The sequence below is a fragment of the Gallinula chloropus genome (assembly GCF_964237585.1).
Source record: "Gallinula chloropus genome assembly, chromosome: 6".
NCBI classification, from domain to species: Eukaryota; Metazoa; Chordata; class Aves; order Gruiformes; family Rallidae; genus Gallinula; species Gallinula chloropus.
Genome location: NC_140091.1, coordinates 2,865,487 through 2,877,847, shown reverse-complemented (window position 1 = coordinate 2,877,847; position 12,361 = coordinate 2,865,487). Strand labels below are relative to the sequence as shown.

The window sequence follows — 12,361 nt, the reverse complement described above, 5'->3', positions numbered from 1 at the left end:
ATTAGTGTTGAACGTAGAGAAGAGTAGTGAGTTTTGGTTTGGGAGGTTAAGAGTGGGATCACAAGGCGGCAAGGTAGGGGATGCAAGGTTTGGGGAGAGGTAACAGAGCTGGTCAGAGGATACGGCTGCTGGCCATGTGAAAAGTGAGGCAGTAAAACCATTCCTATCCTACTAGTCTTGGAAAGACAATTTCAGAAGGACTCTTGGCCCCAGCCACCACACCTGTGGAAGTAACTGCCAGGAGGGTCTCTAACAAGTCACAGAGACCAGCAACTGTTTTCAAGGAGAAGAGTTTCAGTAGCATTAGCAGCAGCTGCCAGAAAAAGTCTGAGAAGGGGCTGTTAGTAAAGACACCTTTTCATTGGAAAAAACCACAGAGACTTGCCAGTTATCTCTTCAAAGGTTAAACAAAAGGTGCTGGAGCTCCTGCAAGGCCCTCAGCAGCACAAGCGTACCTTACTGCCAATGATCGAGCGCACTTCATCGTCAGGGGAGGTGGGGGTCCCAGATATGTCTGGGTTGCTGTTGCTGAGGCTCCGCGAGCGGTTCAGGTTAAGGCTTGCCGGTCGGACAGCAGATCGAGCCATGGTGGCATAATGCACTGATCCCCCTAAGCCACCGGGACCTGCCGTGGTGTAGGACACAACATCCTGTCAGATATCAGTCAGAGCCTTTATCCTGTGCCTCTTCACACCAGCTGGATGCAATAAACCCTTTGGATAACCAGGAGGTCTGGCCCATAAGGAAATGTCCCCCGTGCCTTCCTCTGCCTGGTTCTCCAAGGCAAGCAGCAGGGAGAAAGGGATGGGATTAAGAAGCTGTGTTACCCACCAGTCTGCAGGAAGCAGGAAGCTCCCTGGGGTTTAGGCAGCCCAGTGAGGTATGTCTTTAGCTAAAGGGATATTTTCCAGACCTCAGACTCAGACAAAACCACCAAAGGACTGGGCAGTCTTGAGTACACAACCTCCCAGCCCCTCTCAGAGGTTTCCCACTCTGTGTAAGAAGCAAGTGCTGTGCACAACAGTCCTTCCAAACCCTAGTTTTCTCCAGCTCTCATTCACATCATCTCTTCCCCCATGCAGATACATCCCTGGTTCTCAGCAGGGATGGAATTAATTTGTATCCCTCCTATACCCAGACATGTGTTTTCAAGTATCTCACATTCCTTTGCCAGTGTTTTAACTTTTGCTGGAACTGGATAAAAGTACAAAAGTACTAGTGAGAGAGACTGGGACACAGGACAGGCCAAGAGCATACCACATCTAACTTGCTACAGACAGCAAAACTAAAAAAATCAGTATTTTGCCATAATTTAGGCTCATGGTCTTAGAACAGTGACACTGTTATTTAAGGTCATTAAATAGTTCCATCTCTGCCATGGCTAAGTGTAATTAAACTCATGGCTACACTGGATTGTAGGGAAAGTTAATAAAAGAGCTTGGCAGGGAACCAGCTGTGCAGTTGGAGCTCAGGAGCATCTGCCAGCAAGCAATTTCTGCTTGTTCTTAACACACTGTGCCTGGAAATAAATGGGGAAAAAAAGAGAAAGAGCTACCTGGTGATGGTGAGTTGGGGTAGGTGTTAGGTAGGCGAAAAACATAATAAATATAGGAAGCAAGAAGGCTGTTTCTGCCATGCTGGTCCTGGTTTCCATCCAAGTTCTTGTGAAGTCTGTTTATGATTGATGCCATCGCTTCAAAAGATGCTTGGCCCAGGTTAACTGAAAGTAATAAGTGAGGGGTTTGGTTTAGACTGCTGCAGTACCCATGAGCAAATCCTAAAGGTGCGTTTCATCCACCTTCTGAAGGATTAATCATGAAGCTTGTTGGTGTGTAGCGAGCGTTTCTCATGAAAAACTGAGCTTGGTGTTTGAACTGGGTCTAATAAACAGCTTGAGGGGAAGACAGGTGCTGCAGAGATAAGCTTCCTCTTTTACTAATAACAAATTAAATGAATTTAGGCCTGATTTCTGGAATCAGCCCAACTTTGGTCATGAACTGCAATGCTAACAAGATCAAGTCCTTGTTTAATTGATGGATAATATCCTTTGGATATTTATCATACTTTTCAGAGTTAATTATTTCCTCCATTTAAGCCTTAGCCAAAATATAAACTGTATCAAAATGGACAATTTCATTCTGTTTTGGAAAAAAATCTGTTCTAAAAATGAGCACAGAAATCCACACATGAATCAAGGTAGATGTTCTAAACAAATTAGGGATGAAGGAGGCAGCAGCTGCAGATTGTAAATCTTAGGGGATTTTTTTTAAACTAAGACACTAATGTCCTCAATGCTCCAGGCAGACAAAGTAAACCAATACAGAACACTTAAAACAATGAAAGAGCTTTAAAATATTAAATAAAAAAACCAAGCAAGTTAAATTCTTCATATCAGAATGTCAGTATGGAGACACCTTGACAGGCTCCACTGCTATGCAAATGCTGAGCAACCACCTCATCAAAGTCAGGTCTCTTGGTGGTGTCTCAACTCAGACACCAACTCACAAGTTACTCTTGGAAACCTTTGTATTAAATTTTGCTCCCCACTGATCTGGATGCCAACATGTTTTATTTGAAAGATACACACTATATTAGCGGCACTAAAATAAAGCATAAAACCAGACTTTTTATTTCTACATAAATATGATCAAATTGGAAGCATCAAACTTTCAGAGATGTAATTCTCTATAAAACTTAAATAGAATACCTATTTGGCCTGCAATGACAGGAGGTCTTACTACCAGAAGAATCAGTTTGTCAAGCAGGAGATGAAGAAATCGCACTACCGGCTCCAGTTGAGAGGAATTTAAAGCTGAAATGCTGCTCTTCAGTTCGTTTTCCAAATTGTTTTCCATAATTCTCATGTCTCCTATTCGCACAGGGAACATGTGCTCATCCAGAGCATGGACAAGTGCAAAGAACTTGTCAAGATAAGGATCCTACAGAGAAGCAAAACAAACTGATAATCAGCAAGAAACTCCAAAATTAACTCTACTTACTATGGATTTCTACCTCGTGGGTGGATTATCTTCCTCATTCTTCTATCTGATCACTTAATCTCACAAAATTAGGAGAAACTCAACATCTTTGAGCTTGTGCATATGTCTAATTCAACTGAAATCAGTTCAGAAGCTATCAGGACAAAACTAGAGGACTCACAGACTATGTATTCTTAGGGAAAACCCCACAAAAATGCAATAAAATCATGTTATCATTTGCAGTATTAATAAAATACACAATAAACATCAATATGACATACTGGGAATTAATTAAACAAAAGCCTAAATCATTAGTCAAAATGATTGCCATCTTTCTTTTCAGCTTGAAGGAAGACAGATGAGAAATACACAGAGAAACCAGAGTGGCAGAGAGGAAAAAAAAAAGAGAAATCATCATATGCCTGGACTCTATGTCTGACCTGTTGTGTGAAACACAAAAGCCTGAGCTCTAAAAACACTGTTGGTCATCCACCCCCTGTGAATAAAGGCCAAACTGCTTGTATTTTTAAGCTGAACTTCTCAAATATACTCAGAGCAGAACGTGGAATATCAGGTCTGCTGCTCAGAACTGAAAATGAGATTGTAATTGCACTAAAAGTTGTTGGTTTTGTTGTTATTATTATTCTCTTCACAGTATGAACTTTGATGGTGGTTCAACTGTCAAAAGACTACCCAACTCTTTATCCAATGGCTGCTCCTAACGCTCACCTGAGTGTGGAGGGATGATACAGCAACAACCTCTACGTTGAAAACCCCTTTGTGGTTATCCACCCACTTCATCCCAGGGAGTGGGACCTGCAGGGACACAGGAAGGTGAGCAAGGATGTGAGAGAGAGCAGAGTTGCAGCACTTCCAAGTACAACTTCTCTTTACTTTCCTGTCAGATCACACACACGTGCTCACACACACATCTAAACTTAACAGTATTTATCAAACAAATAACCTAAAGGTAAAAACTACCTGCATGTGCACACACAGGTATGTACACATACATCCTCTCGCTTAACAGGAGTATTCTCCTGCTGATTTTCAGCACAGAGAACAACTCACCTCTGGAGACAGCACTGAATAAGCCTGTGGTGGTTTTTCCAGTGAAACAGGCAGGCAGAACTGACCGGTCTTCAGTCGTCCATTCTGAAGCATCGGTATCCACTTCAAGGAGAAGGGATTAACAGAAGAAAGGAAACAAAACCACACATATCTTAAGGCTTTCTGGCAATCTGTGAGCTTGACTGTCAATCTCAAATTCCATGACGGTGTATGAGTTGACAGGGATGCTAAACAAATTGCAAACAACTGCATTGTGAATGCATCCTGTGCTGAGAAACACAGACTGGAAGACACTCACGGTGTATCCAACTGGAGTCTCCAGGGGAGTGTTTTGTTTTTGTTGGCAACTGACGTGGTAGAAAGTAAAAAGCAGGTGGTGGTGATCGGTTAAAGTGGCTGGAAGCTTAATCTTGATTTCCTCATGAAAATCAGGTGACCTGTGCAGAGAGCAGACCCTCAGCTGAGTCATCAATACAGACAGTGTGGTTTGCTACCTCATGCTCGAGACTAATCCTTTGAGTTAAAGCATCTGGAGGTCAGGAAGTCTGTGAACTCCCCCACGGGATTAAAGCTCCACTTTCTGATCCCCAAGAACTGGAAAAACTTCCCATGTGCATTTACAGCCCACAAAATAATCAAAGTGTCAACCCCCTCCTCAGGCAGGCCTTCCAAACTGCTCCCCACAAGCAGTGAACTCTTGGGCCAGGTTCAGCTCTCCCTACCCCAGCTGCAATCAAATTTATCTTCAATACCAACTACTTCCAATCTGTGACTAAAGCCTAAAGGGCCCCAGCAAGCAAAGCACATACCAACATGAGTTTGTAACATAAATCTTGGTGTCTGCTAACACAAGGCTTGTACTTAGAGCATCTGCTGAGCTGGGCTACGTGCTCAGCATCACAGCCCCTTACAAACACTCATGGTTTGTACCAGAGCAAACAAAGACTCTGGCTCCTGTCATCACAAAACTCTTAATGGCAGCATCAACTGACCCCACAGTTGTTGGGTGTGCAATGTGGATAGCTACTATTAAATAATTAACACTGAGACAGAGTGACTGGGGAGTTACTCCACTTTCACACTGGTAAAGCTTCTGTTGGGTGCAATCACACTACCCGTACGGGGCCACGTCATCTGTGAAGCTGCCGTGGGTTTTACCTGTTGTGATACACCACAGCTGTGTATGCTTCTTTGGAGAATTCAGGACAGCTAGATTTGCCAAAGATGACCTGTGGGGGGGGAAAAAAAGCCACAGAAATCCTCCTATAAAACCATGCCAAGAATTTGTTCCCTAATCCCACAGAGACGTTTACAGCTCCATTCACAAGCCTGTGCAGCTGTGTACGGTCACATCTGCTTGTTATGTGCCCCTTCACTTCTATGCAACACTTTGTTGCTGAAGGGGTCAGAGGTTTGATGACCCTCATCAGACATGCACACAGATAGGGCTGAAGAACTGATGCACTGGCAAAAAGCAGGAGTTGGGAATTTGGAAGAAATCAGGGAAAGACAGTCAGACAGAAAGAAATGCAATCTTTGCAATGACTCAGAGGTGTGTCCAATTCCACACCTGAACAACACGCTTTGGGAAGGATGGGAATCGACTAAAGCTCACAGCTGAGAAGCAATGATAGAAAGACAGAAAGACATCAAGACACACACCAAGGCAGAACAAATGTCAGGAGAATCAGGGTAACAGAGCTCAGATAAGGAAAACAGAAAATTACCAAGTGAGTAAGAACCACTAAGCTCTACAGGGATTTTCATCACAGCAGTAGAGGAAAGGGCCACTACACACAGGCTGTACAAGAACTGCCTTGGGGGAAGGTACATCACAGCCAGAGCTTCACCGGGTGCTGATTTCTTCTGGCCCTCAACACAAGTGTAACTATCACCCTGAATATTTCTGTCAGGGAAGCAATGATGCTGTTCCAAACACTGGGTGTCTGCTCTCAGGTTAGAATACTGGCCAGGGCTATTCTGCAACCTCTATTCAAACGCGCTCTTTGCTCTGATATACTGTAATTACACACTGCCCTGAACTCGTTATCCCAAAATCCATTCCAGTGAGGTTTTAACACAGGGATTTTATGACACTAACGTGTACTCTGCCCTACCAGCATGCACACCGAGCCTAAAGTGCCCCCCTCACCGGCATGGCATTGCTTGGGTCCTCTCCATACATGAACTGGACTTTTACAGTGATATTCCTGGCAGATCCTTGGCGGTTGGCGAAGTTAAGGCTCTGAGGATAGACGTACAGCAGATTCCTGCAAGAGACAAAGGCATCAGCTGAGCATGAGAGGGTTCACTCCTTTATCAGTGCTATCACTCAAACCTCTGTGGAGACACTCAAGAGAGTCACAGTGAAGGACCTGGCATTCTCCATTAGCTAGGTAAGGCTTCTCTTCAACATAAGCAGTTTGATAATGAACCCTTATTTCAGACATCAAAAAGCGTAACTTTCTGAACTGCCATCAGCTTTTGAAACAGTTCCTGACTATAGGGGTACTTGAAAAAGTATATCTATAAATTCAACAGTGATTCCACAATCCAAGAAGTTCAAGTGGAAGAACAACAGATGAATAGAAAAGCACCGGGAAAGCGTTTATTTGTTCTACCCAGAGTAGCTGGTTTCTGTTAAGTACCTTCCTTGTGACATGCAGGGTGTTTTCTTTCTTTGTTTGCTTTTTTAACAATCTTCTTACATCATGATGACTTCAGGTTACACCTCTCCTCTGAAAATGGATTAAACTAAAGAGGCACCCGTAGCTTCAGCAGATATGCAACCTTTGGAATGACTCCAAGGGTATCATGTCTTCAACTCACTGCCTGAGTACCATTCTTTGGGAAGGATGGGAATCAACTAGAACTCAGAGCTTTCTGTTAGCTTTTGCGGACAGACACCTGCCCAGATGGATTTAGACAACCTCGATCTTCACTGGGCAGGGGATACATTTTAGAGACCCTCTTCCAGTTTCATTTCTCCCAGTCTGTGATTACTTTAAACATAACAATGACAAGATGCAAAATTCTGCAATATTTTCCATCCTCTTAGCTCTGCAGAGTCTCTGCCAGCCAAGTGGAGGCTGGATTCACACATCGTTAGCAAAACTGCCCACCACAGCCCCCCGCCTGCCATACGAGCAAGTCACACCACAGAAGTCCCTTGCATGTTCCTATCAAGACAGCGAAGTCAACAGCACTGAACCTTTCCACTCCACATAATTATTCAAAGGAAATATACCTTCTTTTGCCCCCAAAACAAGTAAAAGTGTGTGAATTATTATACATTTTTAAAAAGCCAGGCTGGAAATCCCCCCTCCATCTCCCACACAGCCCTGCCCACTGGACCAGCACCATTCACCCTTGGACACCTTGGCTCCCTCCAACAAATGGGACTGAGAGGGATGCTCACCACAGGCAACTTGACAGCACGATGGTTAGGGGAGAGGTTCACCTTGCTGCCCTGCATCTCCTAGGGATAAAAGACTGGCACGTTGCCTTTTACCTTAACACCAAAGCAACCAAGGCCTGGCTTGTAAGGCAGGAGGTAGAAGTTCCCTTCCCCTCTGTCCCCTGCTGGGAGCTATTCAGTGACTACATATACAATCTGCAGGTAGTTTCCAACTGTTCCTTGTCCCAGAGAGACAAGAGACAACAGATGGGCAGAGGAAACTGCAGTGTTGAGCACAGCAGGACAACATTTTAAGCGTAATAAAGCAGCCGCTACAGGAGCGCTGGCAACAGTAGACTGAACACAGAAAGATCCTTTCTTGCTTGTCAGGAGAGCAGGGATTGGGTTGCTCAGTGAAGGTACCTGGTGCCTTTCTAGATGCTGTGGGTACCCAAAACACCTGCCCTGGGCCAGCAGTGGGTCACTCTCCTGAAGGACCAGACGGAAATGGGATGGGCTGCCCTAGATATCAACATTTCAGCAAACGAATCCTGCCCAAGGACCTGGCTGTGACCACAACTCCATTTGCTCCCCAACAGCCATGTGCACACCCATCTACAGACACAGGCCTAAGGAACCCACTGAAGGCTCCCGAAGAAAAAGGTGCCTTCTCAAGGTCAGCACCTACAAGGAGCACCCCAGCAGCGTACCTCCAGAAGGCTACACAGCACAGCACGATGAAGCCAGGCTCTTCTTCACCCCTCCAGGCAGAGGAATACACTTACCTGGCACATGGGAATTTCTTCCCTTTGAAGTCCTTCATGGTGAATTAAGTTTTTGACTCCCATCCCCATTGGTCGCTTTGCCTAATCAATGTGCTCTTACTATATCAGAGGGGGCCTGTACCGTTTTTGTGGCTCTACTAAATTACTTCGTTCTGGCATGAATACATTTGCTCCTTGATGTTCTTTTTAAGATGAAAATGGATATGAAAATTTACTCTAAAATGTACATTGCTCATAAAACTTTTATTAAGTGTTATTAGTGCTTAAGAGAAGGATTTAATGTATTTGTGAAGCCAGGCTCCCGGATCCCTATATTAAAGGCAGTCTTACACTCAGGCCTGATTTATGCTGAATAGCAGAGGTGAGCCTAAACCAAGCTTGCAGTTCTCCTACCACCTCTTCTGCTGGAGCCTGGCCCCCTGGGAGCAAAGGGGATGTTTCACCAATTCGGTGCTGCTCTAGAAAGATGGTGCAGGAGACCCACAAGTAGCCACTACGGCCGATGATACACACATTCATGACAACCAGGGCTGGAGATGTACAGGTTGCTTCTCCATCTACTCCCTTTCAAGCCCTTGTCATGTGAAAGGCTCAGCAGAGAGTTCTCTGTGTTTCCTTGCGAAGAAGCTCATGTTGCTTAGGGGAGTTCAGATGCACGGATCACAGAATCACAGAATCACAGAATCTTAGGGGTTGGAAGGGACCTCAAGAGATCATCGGGTCCAACCCCCCTGCCAAAGCAGGCTCGCTATCTCATATTACACAGATAGGCATCCAGACGAGACTTGAATATCTCCAGAGAAGGAGACTCAACCACCTCCCTGGGCAGCCTATTCCACTGCTCCGTCACCCTCACTGTGAAAAAGTTCTTCCGCATGTTGGTGCGGAACTTCCTATGCTCCAGCTTACAGCCATTGCCCCTAGTCCTGTCCCCACAGACCACTGAAAAGGGGCTGGCCAAATCCCCCTGCGTCCCAAGTCTAAGATATTTATAAACACTAATTAGGTCTCCCCTAAGCCTTCTTTTCTCCAGGCTGAACAGACCCAGCTTACTCAGCCTTTCCTCATAGGGGAGATGTTCCAGGCCCCTAATCATCTTCGTGGCCCTTCTCTGGACTCTCTCCAGGAGATCCCTGTCTTTTTTATACCATGGAGCCCAGAACTGGACACAGTACTTCAGGTGGGGCCTGACCAACGCAGAGTAGAGGGGGAGGATCACTTCCTTCGACCTGCTGGACATACTCTTCCTGATGCATCCCAGGATCCCATTGGCTCTCTTCGCCACCAGTGCGCACTGCTGGCTCATAGCCAACCTGTCATCAACCAGGACCCCCAGGTCCTTCTCCACAGAGCTCCTTTCCAGCAGGTCATCCCCCAGCCTGTACTGATACAGTCGGTTGTTCCTCCCCAGGTGCAAGACTTTACACTTGCTCTTGTTGAACCTCATCTGGTTTCTCCCAGCCTAGCTCTCCAGCCTGTCAAGGTCTCGCTGGATGGCAGCGAGAGGGGAATGCTTGCTCCTGTTAAAGCAGCCACTCTCCAGAGGGTTTCCTATAACAGACACCACCCTTTCGCTGAGAATTTACTTATAGAGAGGGAGGAAAAACTCTGCTCACACATCAGAATGTGACCCCAAGTGAAACACCCTATTTTACCTTACCAGACAAAGGTGAAAGCCACAGATCTTCCTGCCTGCCACTAGCAGGGTTACAGGAGCCCAAGAAAGAGACTGACAGCTGAGAAACTGAAGGGAACATTTAAAATCTCTTTAAGGAACCAATGCCCCATCACAACCACCCCAGGAGGCTGACTTCTGACTTTCTCCCTTGTTACCCTCTTTGATTCACTACATCTCAACTTCTCATCTACTGATTTGTGTACACTAATACCAGGACTCAGCAGACTTCACAGGACATGGGAGGTGTAACCACCATCCTCTGTAAACAAAGCAAGACGAGGGTTCTGTGCGGCGTGCCGGTAGAAGCTGCCTCACCGCAGGGTGAGATGGCAGGTGTCAAAGTTGCTTTTAAAGGCAAAACAAGTGGTATGACACTGAACACAGTCTTCATAATGAAGTGAGGGTAACCCCAACCCTGTACTATATGCAAAGAGAGGGAAGCAAGAGGAAAGAGCAACTTTCTAGTGGGTCAGGCTCTGAAAGGTCTCATATCACAGTGTTAAATTCTATGTAGAAGTGGCTGACCACAAAAATAACACTGCAACACCACTGTCAACGCTAAATGTGCACTGATTAAAGGAAAGGATCACTAGTCCTTATGGTTCCAGGTAACAGCTCCTTCCTTGATGGCACTACTCAGACTTCTAGCAATAAAAGTTTCAGCCAGAAGCTCTAAACCCAAGGACTTGTGCCTGGAGTTTTTATTACAATGCTAAGCAAAATGTATGCAAAGCTTATCTCAAACAGATCTCAAAAGTAATTTTACCTCCATAAAATGAACTGCTAAAGCTCAAAGGCTTCCCAAGCCATGGAAATAACGGCACCAGGCACTCCTCTAAATATTTATATAATGTGATTACAGCCATTTTGCAAAATCCTTCATAAAGGTATTAAAACATTAAGAGCTGGTCCTAACTCTTCAAGGCAGCGTCTAACTACTGGGAAAATTTCCCTTTTCAGTAAAACCCAGAGACCTTTTTTCTTTGCTTTATTCCTACTATAAAAATCATTTAGAACCTATTTAAGAAGGGTCACCCAGGTGCATGAAAGACCTTCAGGATCATGCCTGTTACACACATCTTTCCCCAGCCCAGCTGGCAGGTTTCTGAGGCAGGAATCCCCCTTAAGATTCAGGGGCTGTAGGAACCTTCTGGTTAAATCATACCAGAGGGTTTTCTCCCCTCTGCTTTCCTACATCCCACTTTTCTTATGGACTCTGTGACTGTTGTGACATCTGAGGGTGATACTTTGTTAACATCACCCCTTGACTTCCTTGGTACCGGCATTAACATGGACACACGCTTGGCAGCCGCTTATGAGTTGGGGCTTTTTCTTAATATTTGACATCAGAACATTCTGACTGCCTTTCCCATTCAGAAAACAAACCTTTCTAAAGGGCAGTGTCATGTCTGAGCAGCATCCTGGCAGAAGCAAGCTCCTGTAGCTTGCCAAGTTACCACTGAGCTTCAATTGAGGCACAGGAACAGGCAGTGAGCAGTGCCACGCAGGAGCTTCTCAAGCTGCAGAAACCTGGTAAAACATCTGTTATTGTTATTTTCTTGAGTAAATTCCTTTGTTTTCCTGAAGACTAAGCCAAGAATAAAGATCTTTGGGGGTGATAGGCCTCAGGAGAATTCAAAACTATTTAAAACAAAATTAAGTCTTCTTGTGACCGTGAGAAACAGCTAGCGCAACAGAGAAGTATTCATCTGAAACCCTGGAAAACCAAAGTCACTCAAGCATTTTGAAGCAGATTGCAGAAAGTTTATATTCTTTTTTAATCTGGCAACCAGTTCTTTAAGTTGCTTTGGCACGGGGTTGGACCCCGTGGGCCCTGGAGGTCCCTTTCAACCCCTACGATCTGTGATTCTGTGAATGATGGGCAGGGAGGTTACCTGCACGTTATCAACCCTTCAGCACACAGAAAGCCCCATGTATGAGATAACAACTGCATACTGAAAGTAATTTTTCAACTGCTGCATTATATCACATGTGTGTATGTACACCAACGGCTACACCACCTGAAAGTCCAGGGGAAGAATTACTAAACAAAAAAGAATCTAGAAAAAACTCTAAAAACCCACTGAAGGACAGATTAGATTATGCACAGACTGATTTCCTGGGCTTGCTGTGAGCAATTCCAGAAGGAAAAATGCCTTTCATTCCCTCTGCAGCGCTACTCAGAAACCACAGATGCTTCCATGCAGTGACCCACCACTGCAGAACAGGACATTTATTTCAGAGTACTTGTAGTCTTGCTTTACGTAGTGTGAATCTTAAGCAGTGAGAAGAATGGTTCAGCAAGGAATGTGAGGTGTTATTTACCTCACCCACCTCTGGAAAGCAGCTCTTAAAAAATAAGTTTTATATGGTGTAAATTACTGCACAAACCTTAACATAGTAGAATCGCATCCAGGCAATCTCTGGACCCAATTCCCTCTTTCTCACTTAA

At 44.9% G+C, this 12,361-nt stretch overlaps 1 protein-coding gene across 7 annotated transcripts in view; it reads right to left on the bottom strand.

Moving 5' to 3' along the window:
- DOCK7 (dedicator of cytokinesis 7) overlaps window positions 1-12,361 on the bottom strand; it is a gene marked incomplete at both ends in the record, with an annotated part of 107,117 nt that overhangs the window by 38,973 nt on the left and 55,783 nt on the right. For all 7 annotated transcript variants that reach the window (XM_084266022.1, XM_084266019.1, XM_084266018.1 and 4 more), the window contains 8 exons: window positions 456-625; window positions 1,556-1,720; window positions 2,708-2,939; window positions 3,708-3,794; window positions 4,050-4,151; window positions 4,348-4,486; window positions 5,208-5,278; window positions 6,202-6,319. In XM_084266022.1, the coding sequence (XP_084122148.1) occupies window positions 456-625; window positions 1,556-1,720; window positions 2,708-2,939; window positions 3,708-3,794; window positions 4,050-4,151; window positions 4,348-4,486; window positions 5,208-5,278; window positions 6,202-6,319 (1,084 nt within the window). The remainder of the gene's footprint in view (window positions 1-455; window positions 626-1,555; window positions 1,721-2,707; window positions 2,940-3,707; window positions 3,795-4,049; window positions 4,152-4,347; window positions 4,487-5,207; window positions 5,279-6,201; window positions 6,320-12,361) is intronic.